Source organism: Dasypus novemcinctus, chromosome 7 (assembly GCF_030445035.2).
Source record: "Dasypus novemcinctus isolate mDasNov1 chromosome 7, mDasNov1.1.hap2, whole genome shotgun sequence".
NCBI classification, from domain to species: domain Eukaryota; kingdom Metazoa; phylum Chordata; class Mammalia; order Cingulata; family Dasypodidae; genus Dasypus; species Dasypus novemcinctus.
Genome location: NC_080679.1, coordinates 55,088,841 through 55,107,242, shown reverse-complemented (window position 1 = coordinate 55,107,242; position 18,402 = coordinate 55,088,841). Strand labels below are relative to the sequence as shown.

Here is an 18,402-nt window from a genome sequence, read left to right as displayed (position 1 = left end):
ATTATACCTGTGGTGGTGGTGGCAGGGGGGCGGGGGGGGGGCCCCCCCTCTGGGCCAGTCCAGACTGTCTCAGATATCCTGAGATGCTTCCAAGATTTCTCTCAGGTACCTAAGCAAACTAAATACATGATACCTAAAATCAGAATACTCCTTTATAACCATAGTTTTGGGGACAGGACTAATAATACCCTTGCTTTGAGTTCTAACAAATTTGAGGGAAAACACTTTGTTACAGAAATGGATAAAAGCAAGTACAATTGTTAAAAGAGCTAGCTGCAACGCAGAGAGGTTTAGGAATGAAGGGAAAAAAAGCCCACAACACTATACTTTGACACTGTTTTGTCAAGATGACTTGTGAAAATGTGTTGTTTGGATATAGAAATCCCCATTAAGAGGCTACTGAAACTCAGACCCAAAAAGAGGAGTTCATCTAAGGCAATGACAAAACTGGTGGTAGAGAGGAAGGGGTGGATTTGAAAGGTATTGAATGCCTGGATGAAAGAGAAACAAAATTTTAATTAAAGAAACAACACCTTGTGTTCTTTTTTTCCTTGATCCCATATCCCTCTAATGTGTCAGGGAAATGTTGTGTTTTGTTTTAATTTTTCCTTTTCTTTTCCTGTCTTTGTTTTCTCCCCCCCCCAAACCTCCCCCTTTTTCTGGGTAAGCCACAGACAAATGACTTGTCCTCAAATGGTTAAATTATTATCTAGTTTGATAATACTTGATTTTCCTGAGCTGAGCACGAGGATGGGAAAAACGTCCTTTGTATTCCTCTGCTTTACATTCTCCCTGGCAAATAGAGGGGGCTTAAGGAATGTTTATTGAATAAATGAATACAGAATTCTCCTAAAATTATTTCAAAGTATTTCTTCCCTTATAGTATCTTTTTTTTTTTTTAAAGATTTATTTATTTATTTAATTCCCCTCCCCTCCCCCGGTTGTCTGTTCTCTGTGTCTTTTTGCTGTGTCTTGTTTCTTAGTCCGCTTCTGTTGTCGTCAGCGGCACGGGAAGTGTGGGCGGCGCTATTCCTGGGCAGGCTGCACTTTCTTTCTCCCTGGGCGGCTCTCCTTACAGGGTGCGCTCCTTGCACGTGGGGCTCCCCTACGCGGGGTCACCCCTGTGTGGCAGGGCACTCCTTGTGCGCATCAGCACTGTGCATGGGCCAGCTCCACACTTGTCAAGGAGGCCCAGGGTTTGAACCGCGGACCTCCCATGTGGTAGACGGACGCTGTAACCACTGGGCCAAGTCCGTTTCCCCCTTATAGTATCTTGATAGGAATTTAGTGTTAGCCAGAAAGGCTTAGTATTATTATCATCTTTATTATTATTATTTTGCTAAGCTTTCTTCATAATAACATGTGCAAATTCAGTGATTCCTTTGTATTTATCCAGTGGTCTGTGTATGTATGTGTGTATCTCTTTATAATCAGGCATATAATACACATTTTGTTGATTTTATTGCATTTTGTGTCCATACTGTAAAATGGCTGGGGATCTCACTCTCTAAAATGTACATAAATTTGTGTCCTTGATTCTATAAGGTAAACAGGCAAATTTAACCCACCGACTTTCAGTCCTCTGTTGAGCACTCGCTACATTTTAGGGGCTATGTAGGATGCTTTATAAATATCTGATTTTTATCTTTACTACAGCCAGGTAAGACTTAAAGCACAGCAAACCTTGAAGGAATAAATAACCTTCTCTGGTCCTGTCCTTTGCATTACTTGCATACTCCCTCTCTTCTGTTCATTTTTTGGTGGAAACCAAAGCAATGTATACTTGGGGTTGCAATTCCAATGCCATCTCCTGATGCCCTCTATGATACCCGCAGCCAGATTTCTCTGACCTTCTGGAGTACACCATAAAGTGTAAGGTGCACAGCAATTTCCTTCCTGTGTGTGACAGTCCCTGTGTCTTACCCTTCTAGAGGGAAGCTGTGACTTCGATATCATGTCATGTGTATATAGCAGGCACTCCTGGGCTGTAAATGTTCGATGACACAGAGTGGCTAACATATGAATGTTGTAAACATGAAAAGTTAGTTTTACTGAACTATCTCACTATTTATGTTGTACATGAAGGACCTTCCTTAGAATGTATATTTCCAAGTTAGACAAAGGTTAGACACAAAAAGTGGTACAGGAGATGGCGTTTGTGTAGGCTTTGAATGAGTAGGGAACATCTATACGTGCAAAATACCTTAGAATTTTGAGAACTTTTGAAATCACTGCTTTTACTTTAATGAGGGAAACATTAAGTTCTACATAAAATCCTAAGGTTTACTTAGGCAGGTCTTTGGAGTAACTTTTCTTGTGACAAATGTTTCCAGGATTTAGTTGCCTGTAATCAAGTCATAAAAATCGATTATTAAATTAATTGGTGTAATGCATTTTGCCAAAAACTTTTGAGACAGTTGTGTTTGGAATTTGTTTAAATTGTATTTTCTTTAAGCAGGAAAGGCGATTCTTGTAGACTATGACTATGTAATTATTTTTACGAATCTGGTCATAAAAGATGATCATTAAAATTCTTTTCTTAAAAGAGATACCAAAAATACTTAGAGGACTTACTGAACTTGAATGAAGAGCCCTGATTGTCTATTTGTTCTTTCCCCCAAATCAGGTGTGTTTTGTTAAATTCTGGATAGAGGAAATAACATAATTTCCTCCTTGCTCTTGGCTTCCTCCCAACCTCCCTTTGTGGGAACTTTGCACATGCCTTGGGGTTTAGATTTTGCAACTTTCCATGACATGCCCCTCTCAGTAAAGCCATCTTTTCCTTTTCTGAGTACATTTAAGAGTTTGCCTGTGTGTTTATTATCATCTTTTTTGGGAGACCCCTCTTCCCTGTTATTGTGAGACTTAGCGTGTTTTCCTGTTAGAATTTAAGCATCGAGTGGACAGATTTCCATTAATCATCTTTCCTCAGAATCCTCAGTGAGTACAATGTCTTGTATCTCATGGGCACCCGTGAATTCAGATGGGAACCCTACCCTTGCGAATGTGCCCTCACATACGCTTCCATTTTATTTATGAAGGAACTGATCCAAGATAGTAGAAGTGATTCACACTTCTGCTAGTTCGTGAGGTAAGAACCCATAGCAGCAGAGACTGATAAAGAAGTGGAAGTAGCTTTGCTTTGGACCATTTGCCAAATCCAGGCAGGATGCTGCCACTGTGACTGGAGAGAGTTCTCCCCCTATGGTGTTTGGTGTGTAGGGCATTTCTGAGTACTGTTTTCTTTAAAGATCCGTTTTCAGAAGGAAGTTCTCAGCAGCACAAGGAATTACCATTAAATTCCCAATTAACAGCTTCCAGGCCTTGAATGCAGATGTTTCCTCCTAACTGCTTTCATATCTCAACTCCAGTTCTTTTCCTTCCTGGAATAATTTAGTCTCTCTTTAAACCTCTTATCTGCTTCCCAACTCTTGTCTCCAATACCTGGCTTTTGCATTCCACCTTTAGAAAATGTCACCTCCTGGCCTAGTCCACATTCAGATCGGTCTCCAGAGAATGAAGGTACTTATGCCTTAACCATCCAACCTTGGGTTGGGCAAGCTTGATTTTGATAATGATTATGTCTGTGAGGTTGAAAGAATTTAGCTGTTCTCCCAAGTTTCTTCATCACCAGAGGATTTCAAATAAGTTTTCTAAAATCTTGGAAGAAGGCTACTCCCTAAGTGTTCCTTGCTGTTTATTTTAGATTATTTTCTGTACTAGCAAGTGAACTTTTGAAATAAAGAGCTTTGCTTGTAAATTCTAATGCTGAAGTAAAGGAATTATCTTGTCTAATGACCCTTTCATGCAGGGATTTCTCTCCTTCCTTAAAAAGACATTATAAGACATATGGACCATTATATGTATAATCATACATATATACTGTAATAAACCATTATATATATATATAAGAAACATTCAAATACTGTGATTTTGTACCTTATGTGGTTACATTTGACTGTCAAGATTAAAACGCATTTTTTAAAAAGATATATTTATTTCTTTCTCTCCCCTCCCCCCCACCTGGGTTGTCTGTTCTCTGTGTCTGTTTGCTGTGTCTTCTTCTTTGTCCACTTCTGTTGTTGTCAGCGGCATAGGAATCTGTGTTTCTTTTTGTTGTATCATCTTGCTGTGTCAGCTCTCCATGTGTGTGGCACCATTCCTGGGCAGGGCACTCCTTGCGCGTATCAGTACTGCGCATGGGCCAGCTCCACACGGGTCAAGGAGGCTCGGGGTTTGAACCACAGACCTCCCATGTGGTAGGCAGACGCCCTGACCACTGGGCCAAGTCTGCCGCCTAAAACATATTCTTGTGACCCAGGTAATCTACAGAATTTCACAAAAATACTGAATACTGTGGGGTCTGTTTTTTGAAATCCAGTATAATTCTAAAGGAAGCAGAAATTTTGTGTGTCTGTTTGTCATGTCCTATTTTAAAACCTGACTTTTGAGCTTTTTTGATGCTTTTACTGTTGCCATTCCAGAACAGATATCATCTTGAACTGATTCATCCCTGATGAGATTATTTCTGTGTTTGTTGCTAAAAAAAATCAGTCTTTTGATATGTATATCCCTAGAATTAAAGCTAGAAGATGTAATATGGGACTGTGTAACATAGTGAAACCTGATGTGAAATATGAATCTGGTAATATTGTATTTATAAGACTGGTTTTACAAAATATAAATACAGATGAACTAGAGAGACAGAAACAGCATAGCGGCTATGTATGGCAGGGAAAATAGAGATTGAGAGGTGATGAGTTTTGTCTGTTTTTTTATTGTTACTATTATTATTATTGGAATAATAAAAGTGCTATAATAATGATTGAAGTGATGAATGCACAACTATGTGATTATACCAAATACCAGAGATTGTACACCTTGGATGGATATGTGCTTTATTATGTATCAATAAAGTTGATTTGTTTAAAAAAAAAAACAAACTTTTTCCAATTAAGTAGGCAAAAGAAGGCAATAGGGGTTACTATATTTAGTTTGTATGAATGTATATGAACTTAGAAAATTGTGTTGCTCTAACATTCTTAGAAAAATGGTTGTAGCCCATTTTTAAGATAATTAAGGCTCACCTGAACTTTGCTACCTGTCATGCCATGACATAACATCGTTCTTCCATTGGGATGGCAGCTAGAGACTCCTTTGAGTTTAGATATATATATAGAGAAAAATGCAATTTCAGTTTTTTTTAAACCTATTGTTTTTGCATGGTGTATTTTTTCCCGTCTATTTCCTATTAACCTATCTATGACTTCACATTTTTAAGATGATTCTTGTGGATAGTGTATAGTAGTATCTTGCTTTTATAGCCATTCTAATATTCCCTGTCTTTTGATGGGAATATTTTGTCCATTAACTTATTTTTTTTTAAGATTTATTTTATTTATTTCTCTCCCCTTTCCCCTGCCCCATTGTCTGCTCTTTGTGTCCATTTACTGTGTGTTCTTCTGCGTCCACGTGCATTGTCAGGTGGCACCGGGAAACTGCATCTCTTTTTCGTTGTGTCATCTTACTGTGTCATCTCTCCATGTGTGCGGCGCCACTCCTGGATGGGCTGCGCTTTTCTCATGCAGGGCAGCTTTTCTTGCGGGGCGCACTCCTTGCTCGTGGGGCACCCCTACATGGGGGCGCCCCTGCGTGGCATGGCACTCCTTGTGCGCGGCAGCACCGTGTGTGGGCCAGCTCACCACACAGGTCAGGAGGCCCTGGGTATTAAACCCTGGACCCTCCATATGGTAGGTGAACACTCTTCTCAGTTGAGCCACGTCTGCTTCCCTGCCCATTAACATTTAATGTAATATGGTTGGATTTGGGTCTACCATTTAAATATTTATTTTCTTTTTATCCCTTCTGTTTTTGTTCTTCATTTCTTGCCTTCTTTTGGCTTATTTGGGTTTAGAATTCCATTTTTATTTTTCAGTTAGTTCTTCTTAGCTATACCTCTTTGTGTTATTTTAATGGTTGCTCTAGTGATATATATCCTTAACTTACCATCTACATAGAGTTAATGTTGTTTCATTTTATGTAAAATTGTATCCATTTAGGTCCATTTACCTTCTATCTCCCCCTAGTCTAATCCTCTGTTTGTTTTCACATTCCTTCCTTTTTACTTCATAGTGTATTTTTTGTCCATTGCTGTTTACTTTGACGAATGGTCTACTTCTGTTTTCTATCTTCTCTTGTTCTAAGGTCCTTATTGTTAGGAATGCTTAGCAGTGTTGTGGTTATGGGGCATAACTGTTGTGTAAATATGTTAATTTATCATGCTTGTATTGGCATAATACAAGAATTCAGTAAAACTTCCTGGGGTAAAAGTATAAGTAACTGTAAAGACTCATTTTCTCTGAAGTTTTTTTCTTAAGATGGGATGGGATGAATATTTGGTGGAAGGGAATAACATTAATTTAACAAGGTGATTTATTTCTAGTGGTCAAATGTTTTCTGAATTGAGAATATGAAATCAATATTGTGCCTCTCCTTAAAACAACAGCAATAAAAACCTCAAGATTATTGCGCAAAAATGAGCAAATGTATTTCCCATTTCCCCTTTCCTTCTCCTCTATTTCTTTCTCATGGAACCCAAGCCCTTAATTGTGTTCAAATTGAAGTTTGAAATTGGAGAGCACTTGGAGTTTAGAAAAAAAATTTAAACACTCTTTTTTCTGGTCATTTAGTTTGAGAAACACCCAGTTTTTAATGCTGAGCCAGAGCTAGAAATGAAAGAAGTGGTTCGAAGTTGTAGATGAGAATTTTGAGACTGAGCTATTTTAAGAGAGTTGAATTCAGAAGAGAAATTTTCCCTGCGTGAGATGGAAGTACCTTAAGATTTGAGATTAAATGAAAGGATGCACCATTTAGGGAACTTTTCAAAAGATGTATTTACTTCCCATTTGCCGCCCAGCCCAGTTATCTGCTCTCTGTGTCCATTCGCTGTATGTTCTTCTGTGTCTGCTTGTATTCTCATTAGGCGGCTCTGGGAACCGATCCTGGGACCTTCCGGAGTGGGAGAGAGGTGCTCATTCTCTTGTGCCACCTCAGTTCCCTGGTCTGCCGCATCTCTTATTGTCTCTCCTCTGTGTCTCTTTTTATTGCATCATCTTGCTGTGCCAGCTTTCTACGTGGGCCAGCACTCTGCGTGGGCCAGCTTGCCTTCACCAGGAGGCCCTGGGTATTGAACCCTGGACTTTCCATATGATAGATGGGAGCCCAATCGCTTGAGCCATATCTGCTTCCCCCATTTAGAGAACTTTTGAAAAAAAGGAAATGTAATAAGAAGGTAGTAAGAGTTATCTAAATTCAGGAAAGATGTCTCATCCGAATTTTCTTGTTTTAAATACTTTGGCTAATGAAGGTGACACATTAAAAGTCATTAGAATGGCTTAGACTTAATTCAGAAAGTGATTTCTCAAGTAACTCATATGGGAAGCACTAGAGAAATTGAAAAATAGGGGTATGCTTGGAAAAGCATGAGCTTTAGGTGGTGGAGGAGATATATTTGGGAGTCTTTTCTGCTTTGCACTTTAGGTGGAACAAACTTAGAAAGGAAATGGGAGGGGGAAGCGCATGTGGCTCAGGTGACTGGGCTCCCATCTACCACATGGGAGGTCGCTGGTTTAAATCCCGGTCCCTCCTAAAGAAGACAGTGGGCTGGCACAATGGGCCAGTGTGACGAGCTGACACAAGACACACAAGAAGAGGGAATGTAATGAGAGACACAACAAAGTGGAGGGCAAAGGTTCCCAGTGCCTCCTAAAGAAGACAGCAAGCTGATGCCATGGACAGGTGCAACAAGCTGACGTGATAAGATGGCGCAACAAGAGGAAAAACAATGAGAGATACAACAAAGCAGGGAGCGGAGGTGGCTCAAACAATTAGGCACCTTACTCCCATATTGGAGGTCCTGGGTTAAGCTCCCAGTGCCTCCTAAAAAGAAACAAGGGAGATGAACAGACACAGCAAGGGCAAACAACAAGGGGGCTGGGAAGAAATAAATAAAATAAATGAATCTTAAAAAGAAGGAAAGAAAGAAATGGGAGCGTGGAGAGCATGGAGTTTAGGGAAGAGGAGCTCTGCCAGTGCCCCCTGATGCCCATGAAAGCAGAACCACTTTGGAGATTAACATTCTGAACGTAAATAAGACAGAGGAGGAACATAAATACCACCTAGATAATTTTGAACATGCAACCCAGCATTCCACCCTGACAGAAAATAACAGATGAGTCCCAACCAAACTTCTAAAACCCAAAAGCGATAGATACAGCTGTTAGGAAATGTGCAGCAAACACACTTGGTGCAGGGGAAGGTTTGGCTCTAAACGAAGAGCCAGTTAGCTGATCTGGAAATGAGGGGGAGACTGCACTAAAGTGTCAGGCTGTCCCTATTCTTGTAGCTCAAATAGAGGACAGAAGCAGTGGGTGAAGCCAGGCCCTTGATGTGGTGGGCCCAAAACTTATGCTTACCTCTTACGTTATCGTCATTATATGATAATAAACCGTTCATTTTTGTGTGTGTGGTAAATAACAATGCTGACATGCTCACAAAATAATGTGAAGCATATGGGTCACAACTGTTTTTAACTAAAAACTTCTCTAAAGATTTATTTAGTTTCCCTAATTATAGAGTGGTTTGGAAGATTGGCATGTGGTTGCACTTTGTAGTCATAAATGCTGGCCTTGGTGATGGGTACATGCTAATATTGCCAGAGAGAAAGAGGAACAATATTGTGAGGATGACTGGTGTTCTTCAGGGCCCTCCCTTATTGTCATTTTTAGCAAAAGTGGAATCAGGATCTGTGTGTTTAAGAAATAAGCACGGCAACATTTATACTGTGCTTGAAATGGGTGCGCTGCTAGTACAAGTTAAGTTTCTCAGTGGTGAAGTACTTTAATTGGTAAATTTACATGTCAGTTTGAAATCAGTGGCTCTCTATGGTCCTGAAGAAATAAATGCCCCTCTTAAGTCTTAATTTTATGTTAAAATTGTACCCCCCATTAGATTAATCAGGCCCAACCTTTGGCAACAGCAGTGAACTATTTCTGTCTAGATCAGGGGTTCTTAGCTAGAGGTCCATGGATCCCCAAGGGGTCCGTGGAAAGATTTCAGGGGTTCTGTGAGCTTGAATTGAAAAAAAAAAAAAATCAACTTATTATCTTCATTTTCTCTGACTTCTAACAAGCCTTCACTTATGAATGTATGCAGTAAATTATAGTAGTATTCATTTCATATCACATTACAGTTGTTGCATACCTTGAAAAATCACTTACACTCATCCATACTTTGAAATTACAGTGGTTGTTAGACCTGGCACTAGTGAGTTTCATAAAACTATTGGCCACTACATTCTGAGAAGGGGTCCGTGGTTTTCATGTGACTGGCAGAGAGGTCCATGGAACAAAAAGGGTCTAGATAAATAAGGAAAAACAAGTGTTCAACTTAGGTGTTTTGACTTGAAATAAATCCTTTGCAGGGTCCGCCTTCCTTGTGTGTATGTGCGTATAGTCATAAGTGGTTCAAATAATTTTATGTCATTTTGGATCTAGTAATAGTGTAAATATAAAGCTGTCTTGCATGGTGGGGAAAAGTGGGGGTGGGGGTGAGGGTGGGGTATATGGGAATTCCCCTATATTTTCGATATATCATTTATATAATCTAAAGCTTCTTTGAAAATAAAAGAAAAATAAAAAAAAAATAAAGCTAACTTGCTCTTCTGGGAACATGGGAAAGAGGCCTCTAATAAACAATCCGTGAAGAGCCCTGTGCATATGTATAGTTGGAAAAGTTAATTTGTATTTGCTGAAATGCATTTTCCTGGATTCCTTACTAATAATTATAATGTTAGTGCTATCTCTTAACTTGTCAGGAGGTAGGAGGGGAGGAAGGATAATACAAAATCTAAGCAATAATTTCCTTCTGTGCCTGAAGACCATCAAAGAGATCGATTTCCTAATGTTTACCTCTTCATGGTGCTCACTCAAATAGTGACTTTGTCAATACTTGGAGGGAATCATTCGTTCATTCATTCACTCATTCATTCATAATCCGGTATTGATTACCTCTTATGTTTGTGGCCCTGTGAAAGTCTCTGCACGGGAGGAGCTTACACTTTGTTAGGGAATAAGATGATGTGTGGATAACTAATTCTAATACAATACAAAAGGTTTCTGAACATTTATACATCATTTTCAGCGTCTTTTAAAACTCTGAGCTAAGATATGTAGGTACAGTCCCCAATTTGAAGAAGCCAGAGTTCAGCCAGGATGACACATGGGTGGTGAGTTGTGGCTCTGAGGCCCAGGCACTCTTTCCATCCAAGTGTTCCCTGCCTCCATATTCCCTGTTCTTTCCCCTGGCTGGTTCCTTAATGGCGCAGAGGGGAAGGCGTGCTTCTACCTGGCAGTCACAAAATACGAGAGAAGGATGAGGCCAGGGTGTGATCCGCAGGGCAAGCAAGGCTTTGGGTATGTGGAGAATGGTTGAAAGGGATTTGAAGGAGAGGAAGATGTGCTCGATGGAAAGAGATCAGCATATGCCGTTCAGATAAACAAGCTAAACAACTTACTAATCAAAAAACCCTTCTGCCATGAAGCATTTTCATTTCTTTTTCTGTCTTTGTCTTTTATCTGTACATTCATTCAACAAATGCATTTAGAGTATACCTAAGTATGTGCAAGGCATTGGACTCATTGATGTGAAACCTCAAAATGAACCTGCACTGGCTGCACTCAAGAACCCCACAGTTATTCCCACTGGATGTTACGTTATGTTCACAAGTAATTGCAAGATCACATGATGAGAGGGGGGAAATGCCATACACAGTGTTTCTGGGATCAGGTTATAACTCTCCTGGGGATGCGAATGTCACCCTCCCCTTCCATGTCACCTCCCAGTCTGCCTGATCATTTTCCTGTAAGGAGGCAAATTTACTTCGCAGAGCTGTTTTGAGGATCAGATCCGATTATGCGTATAAAACCTCACTCAGCTCCTGTCACATTGAAGGTGCTCAGTCAGTTGTCAATATTAATGGTTCTGAAGAAAAGCCAAAGTCCTTGATTAGAGCCACAGAACCTCTGTGTTCTGGTTGGTCAGATTTAAACACTGTACTCCAGCCCGGCACCAGTCTCCCCGATCTAGGTCTCTCTAATGAGCTCTCTGGGTGCCCAGGCATCTAGAGCAGGGGCTGGTTCTGACTCCACTGAGTAACCGTGACCTGGCCAGGTCACCTGGGCGCAGATTCATCCTCCATAGATAAGATTAATGGTGGTTCCTTCTTTGTAGTTTTGTTGTAAGATTTAAAATGATTGAATTATAAAGGGCTTGAGGGCAGTGCTGGTACATAGTAAATGCTGCTATTATTAGGTGTGATTACTATCTGTTCCCGCCACTCCCCTGTTGTCAGCCCTGCAGAGTGGCTCCCTGTCAGCTCTGTTCTTCTTAATTTGGAGACTGCCCACCTACTTCTCTAGCCCATTGCTCCCCCATCCATTCCTTAGGCTTTGCATTCCCGCAGCATTACTCCTCATCTTCCCCTCCATCTCCAGATGTTTTGGCCTTTGTTCTTGCCCTCTGCCTAAAAACCAGAAAGCATTGGGGAAAAATAGCAGGGTCCACAAAGCATGGATGTATTTGTTCATTTAAAGAATATGGAGGAAATAAAATGTAATGTCTCAGCCTGGTATCTAAAGCATATCAGATTGGCTGTGTAAATAACTGGTAGTTACATCTCATAAATACATAACAAGGAGCTGAATTTCAAGGACTTTTTCTTCCCTTGTCCCCTGCAGCTTTGCCCTGTCAGATGAAGCATACAGATCCCTGCGAGATCAAGATAAAGACCAGTGTATTCTCATTACTGGGGAAAGCGGAGCAGGAAAAACAGGTAAAGCCACCACTGGGCAGCCTTGCTTTCCCCTCTTTAGAAGTTAAAGGCTGCACAGAATGACGACAGCCACGAGGACAGGCAGGGCCTCATGGCACGAAGCCTCCTGGGGTCACTGAAAGGGCTCCTTGAGGGGAGGTCACTGATTCGGATCATGAAATGTCCAGTGGGAAGGACTTGCCTGTCTCACACATGAAGAGACAAGACACCTATCAAAGGTTTCCAACCCACACAGGAGGCTAGTGGTGGATTCTAGATCTTTTCTAGTGCGGTTCCTGGGTGCTGCCAGGTCTTTGACCTTTCCTCTACCACACCAAGGCCTGTGGGCTCTTACCTACTTCTCTAAGGAATGCCACCTCATTTGAGCCTTAGGAGGTCTCTGCTAAAAAGTGAGGAAAGGCACCAGGAAAATGCTTAATTTCACTCCAGAAAAGTGCCCAAAGAAGTGAGATTTTTGTACATATTTTTTAGACAGCAGGCCAGCACCCTCAAAATGACAGGTTATGCTTTTTTTTTCCCTTGTGCTTTTGATAAAAGGAATTTGTGTGATTGATGGTCCTGAGTGAGGAAGTGATTTTACACATGGTGTCCAGCTACCTGGAAAAGATTCAAAAGAGCTGCATTCTCTGTGAGTTCAAGCTGGAAAGGTTAAAACTGCTGTTGTCAGTGACTTTATTTGATGACACTGATGAGGAGATGGAGAAAGAGAATAGAGAGATTGTATTTTCATAATGTTTTCATCTGTAAAATGTTTTTGTTTTATGAATCTGCTTTGAAATGATTTTTATTTCTACATCTGTTCCTTCCTCTACTTTTTGTAGGAATATTCCTCCCTTCTCCTCCAGTGTAGCAACTTAAGGAATAGTGACTAGATATATGTGTTTAGCTCTTTCCCAGAGCCCTTTGGAAACACAGTGTACCATTTCATTGTAGGACTGGGCAGGTTCTAGGCTTGAGGTGGTTGGAAATGGAAGAAAAGGGACTGGTATGCAGGAATCTTAAGTAACAGAAAGCTCAGTCTCATATAGTTGGAAGGGGTTTTTTAGAGACCATCTTATCTACAGTCCTCCTCATGGGACAGCCCACTCCCCTTTTGTAGTGATGGAAGGCTCACCACTTTGTAAGGCTGCCCACTGAATTTGTTGTACAGGTTTAGCTGACTAAAGTTTGTTCTGACCTACTGGTGAATTCAGCCTCTGCTCATAGGCCCTAATTCTGGAACCTAACCAAGTTAGTCTGCTTTATCTTCTACAGGACAGTCACTCAGTTATTTGAAGAAAACCACCGTATCTCCCTTAGAGCTAAAAATCCCCTTTCTTCAAAAATTTCTCATGTGATATGCATTCATTTATCTAGGAAATAATTACTGAGAACCTGCCAGGTCAAAGATACTATACTAAATATTAGGTACATTGGTGAGCCAGGTACCATTCTGCCCTTAACAAGTTTACAACCTAGGAGGGGAGATAAACAATAGCTATACACTATAAATATGCATAATTAGGAATGCATGTAGATGTACAGTTTATATGTAAAACATTATGTGTAGTTATGGGAAAATACAGGGCCCTTATAAGAGCATATAACGGGAGGATTGGATTGTGTTCCCAAATCTCTCATTGTCATAGTTACAATATTCTGGTAACATCCTATCTTGACAGTATTCTTCATAGACTTGCCAAGAAATAAACAGAATACTTCAGGTGGAACTATTACCCTGCTTCATGTGGACACTAGGTTTTATTAATAAAGCACATGTGTTGACTCATATTGTCATACTCACAGGATATCAGAGGTGTTTTATTCATGAACTTCTGATAAGTCAGATCTTCATAATCTAGTATTGTTCAACAAAATTATTTTAAACTTACCATGTAGGGCCTTTTCTTTTTATTAATTTTTGTTCATTTTTAGAACCTCTTGAAAAATCAACAGATATGACTCTACCCCCTTCCCTTAGTATCACTGTCATCCCAGTGGGTAATAACAATAGTAGCTGTGCCAGGCATCATGCTAAGCATATCACGAGGTTTTCATAAGTGTTAGTCTTGATAGCTTCATTTTTCTGATGCAAAAATGTAGCCATAGAAAGATTACATGTATAAACTTATACAATGAGTGTCAGAACTGGAATTTTTAACACAGATCAAAAGCTCTTTAGTCCTCACATTGATCCACTATCCCACACTGCTCTCCTGACCTTGAAATGGTTCTCCTTGAGTGCTGTTATGCCCATTGTCCTTGTTGGCGAGCCCTTCACTTTGCTGCGAGTGGCTTTTGAAGACAGGGATTATATTCTCTTCATCTTTGTGTCTCTGCAACCTAGGTTAATGCCTGTCACACAGTAGGTAATCACTTCTTATTTAAATGATTAAAATCTTCCTCTAATCTGAGACACCTGCTCCATGGTTCTATTTAAATAGCTAACAGAAATACTGAACCATAGCGGTCAAAGACTGATCGCATGAAAACTGCCCAGTCTTAGTTAAAAGATATGTCTATCCTCTTGTAACTTAATTTATTGTTATGCTTAGTTTGGGTCATCTTTCCTCCTCTTTCTGTATTCTCTCTTTAGGTAGTTTCATCTGTTCTCTGATTATGGTATTGCCTCCTAAGTTTATACCTGCAGTCAAGTCCTCTTGTATGATCTCCCAACTTCTGTATCTACTGCCTCCTTGAGATCTGCTCTTGGGTGTCTCATAGACACCTGAACCTTAGCATATCCAAAACTGAATTGGTTTCTCTCTTCACCCACTTACCCCATAACCAAAATTCCCAGTCACAGTAAATGGGATCACCAGTCAACCTAATCAGTCAAGCTAGAAATGTAAGGCCCGTCCTTGATTTCTTCCTTTCCTACATCTCCTACATCTAATCCATTTTTCACTCCTGTTAGTTCTACCTCCAGAATAAATCTCTACCAGGCTGCTTCTTCCTTTCTTCATTTTCTTTTTGTCTACATAGAGACTCTAGTCCAAACCACTAACAACTATCTCTTTTAGAGACTATTTGTAGCAGTGTCTAACCAGTCTCTCCCCGTCTGTCTGCCTGCAATCCTTTTTCACAGACACTAGAGTGATCTTCTAAATATGAAAAGCGGATCACACCCTGGCCTGTTTAAAATCCTTTGTTTCCATTGTACTTAAAATAAAAGCAGATCAGTGAACCTGTCATAGAAGGTTCTGCATGATTTAGCTTGTACCCACTTCTTCACCTTCCTCTTATGCTTTACTCACCTTCAATAATGGTAGCTCTTGTTATTTTTCATTATAAGGCCTGCTGTCCATTGTATTAATATATGGACAGTGTTTCATATATTAAGAATTTCCCATCTCTTTTTAGACCATTTAACTGACTCTCTGGGTATGGCTTCTTAGCTATATTTGCTCTGAAATCCATGAAATCTTTGAATATGGGCATTTTGGGGCAAAATTCCTCTCCCTTTCTCACCATTGACCAGTTCTTTCATATGAAACAGAATTAAATTCTTAGCAGCAGTATATTTTGTCCCTAGGTTAACCAATGAAAATGGTGGCAGACACATTAACTCTGTGCTTTGTCTCAAGACGTTTGTATTAATGGTTTATCTTAACCCCACCCTCCCCCTAGTCCTGTTTGACTATTATCTACAAGCCCACCTAGTCATATATCTTCCTTTCTATGTATTCAGTTGGAAGCAGAGATGAAAATATTCCTAAGCCTATAAGGTCTTTAATATTTTACTCAACCTTATTCATGACTAAAGATATATTTTTTGTGGATATTATGATTGTATCAATTTGTTCCTAACTGAGTCAGCAGAAGTGGGTTGTAGTCACTGGTTTGATTGGTGTTGGCCAAATCTTCTTCTCCTCTGGAATATATGTTCCAGAAAGACAGCACTTCTACTAATTAGCCATGTTGTTACGTGACCTTCTTCTCAGAGCATTAACCACACAACTTCCTCCTGGAGGAAAATTCCATCTGTTGGTGGGCTCATGTATCTCTCTTATTGAAAAACTGCAAGGCGTTAGCTGGTGTTATTGCAGAGGTTGCCATTTATTCTGGGGGTGGGGTGGGGGGACTCATTCCTCTTTAGAAATCTAGTGGCATAGAGTTCATTCTTCTTTAGTTTTCTCTTTATAATTTCTCAATAGCTTATTTTATTGGTTTCAGCTCGCCAATCACCACTTGAAACCTTTTTTCCCCTATCATCTTCCCTGGGTTTAATCCTTCCTGGGATCCCTTTGTACTTTGTCAGAAGCGGGAGAATGGACAGCTGCTTTGAAGGACTTGCCTTTCCCTCTGGTAGGGTCATTCCAGTCACAAGATTAGTTGCTACTTCTGGTAGAAGGCTGGAGGAAGGTACCATAGACACCCTGGAGCAGTGTTTCTTGTCACCTTCTGTGGTAAAGCGTAATGTCCATCTGTCCCCCCACCACACATGCCATCTGTTGCTGATTGATACTTTACATACAATAAAAATAAATTACTTGGAAAATGAAATAAAAAGAGACATAGAAAATTCAAGTCTTATTTATTTTTTACTTTAGTTTCAATAGCCAGTCCTCAGACCGCACCGAGTAGCACCGCCCTAGAAGGTCCTGGAATTGATTTGGTTTTTGGTCACCATACCTCCCAGGTCTCAATGAACTATAGTCTTCAGTGCTTCAGCTGCCCATTATCACTAAAACTCTGAGTACTGCTAGGTGAATTCTACTCCTGAGAGTTCCTGCTTTTCAGTGCCCACTTTAGCTACACATCTGTATAGCTGCTGACCTGTGACCCCTTCCTTGGTACCCACGGAAATACACAGTGCTTTACTCACTCTTTCTTACATTTTTCTACTTTTCTTTCTTTTTGAAAACAGTAGCTTCAAATTTGCTTCAAATTTTATTATCATTTTAATTGTCAGTAGACTGTAAAGTAGAGTAAAGCCTAGAAATTTCTGTGCTGTTAAAAGTCTCTGTTTTATGGAGATTACTGATGGGAAAATGAAATAATTGCAAACAATAGAGATTGCAGCGTAGTAGCATGAGCAATTTGGAGATGAAAAGGGATGCTGGGCCATTTTTGAAATGTCAAATCATCTTATTCACTAAAATTGCTTCTAAATACATATAGATATTAAAAATTGTATGTTAGTAAATAAATGAAAGAAAAAAAAAAAGTAAAATTTATTGGGGGCCTGGAATGGCTATATACCTTACATATGGTTATATCCCTTACATACAGTGTCTGTCCTGAGTAAGAAATTTTAATAACTTATATAGAACCATCATGTAGAATCAAGGGTTTATTTTGTAAGAAGTAATTAATTTAACTAGGTCATAAACTCCCTTGGCACATGCTGATGTTATTAGTCTTAAAACATTGAAGATGCTCTTCAGCTGTGGTCTTGGGCACTTTGGGAGCGGCATGAACTCTTTGAGTCCTTTGAGGTTCTATTTAATTCATTACTGCTGTGCTAAATAAAAAATTTATCATGCCTCATAAAAGTGCCCAAGTATATTTCTGGGCAGTGAACTCACAATTCATTACTGTGAATACAAATTATTTGTGGAGAACCATTCAAACCCTGCTGGGGGCAGGGAGGCAGAACATAAGGGAACTATCAGACTACATTTTTCCAAGGACATCAGAATAAATCTGTGGACCTGAGAAGATGATCTTGACATAAAAAAACATTATGAATTATTTGGTTTCTAATTTTACTGTTGCATCAGTTTCTAGGAACTCTACAGTCATCTGCTACGAGAGTTACGAAAATTGCTTTGGTTATTAAGATCTTTGGTTCTGAACCCCACATGACCTTGTACATCTTTACATCTGTGATGGTTTTCCTACTCTGTCAGTGACACAGATGTTACCAACTTACTGTAGGCTAAACATCAATGTCAGATCTATCTGGATTATTGCTGCAGCAGTGCAGACTCAGGACTGTTAACTTTTTTCTAAGCGGCAGCACTTGCATCATTGTACAGAAATACATAGCCTTGTTCATTTCTGCAGTCTTACTTTTTCAGGCCACTGAGCTGCCAGAAATACTCAGGCATCTTAACCAAAGAGATAGGTGTAGAGGTAGATAAATATACCAGCACATGCACATGTACATGTGTATTTGTATAACTACCTTGCTCTATATATGATATATGAAACACATGACATGATGTAACAGGTACCTCTAAAGAAATGGGTCAGTGCGCATGCACGTGCTTGTATAAATGCCTTGCTCTATATATGATATGTGAGATTTCTATGACCTAATGAGCAGGAAGCTCTAAATAAAAGTATCACTATCTCTTACTTCTGGATAAATTTATTAGACGCACGTTGCCTTATTTTCATATCTTTTTTTTTTCTTGACAGTGATTGAATCCAGCTGGACTCTGCACATGTAATATGCTTAGGTTTTAATATCTTTGCAGTGTGATTCCCAGCCTTTTGTTCCCATGGTCCTAAATGTCTTTCATTAAATGCTTGGATTTTCCCCTTTCTCATTTACCTCCTGCTCATTCACAATGCTCCTTTGT

At 39.8% G+C, this 18,402-nt stretch overlaps 1 protein-coding gene across 7 annotated transcripts in view; it reads left to right on the top strand.

Annotated features, from left to right (window-relative positions):
- MYO1B (myosin IB) overlaps positions 1 to 18,402 on the top strand; it is a 205,971-nt gene that overhangs the window by 80,181 nt on the left and 107,388 nt on the right. For all 7 annotated transcript variants that reach the window (XM_023592571.2, XM_058300483.2, XM_058300481.1 and 4 more), the window contains one exon: positions 11,796 to 11,890. In XM_023592571.2, coding sequence (XP_023448339.1) covers positions 11,796 to 11,890 — 95 coding nt within the window. The remainder of the gene's footprint in view (positions 1 to 11,795; positions 11,891 to 18,402) is intronic.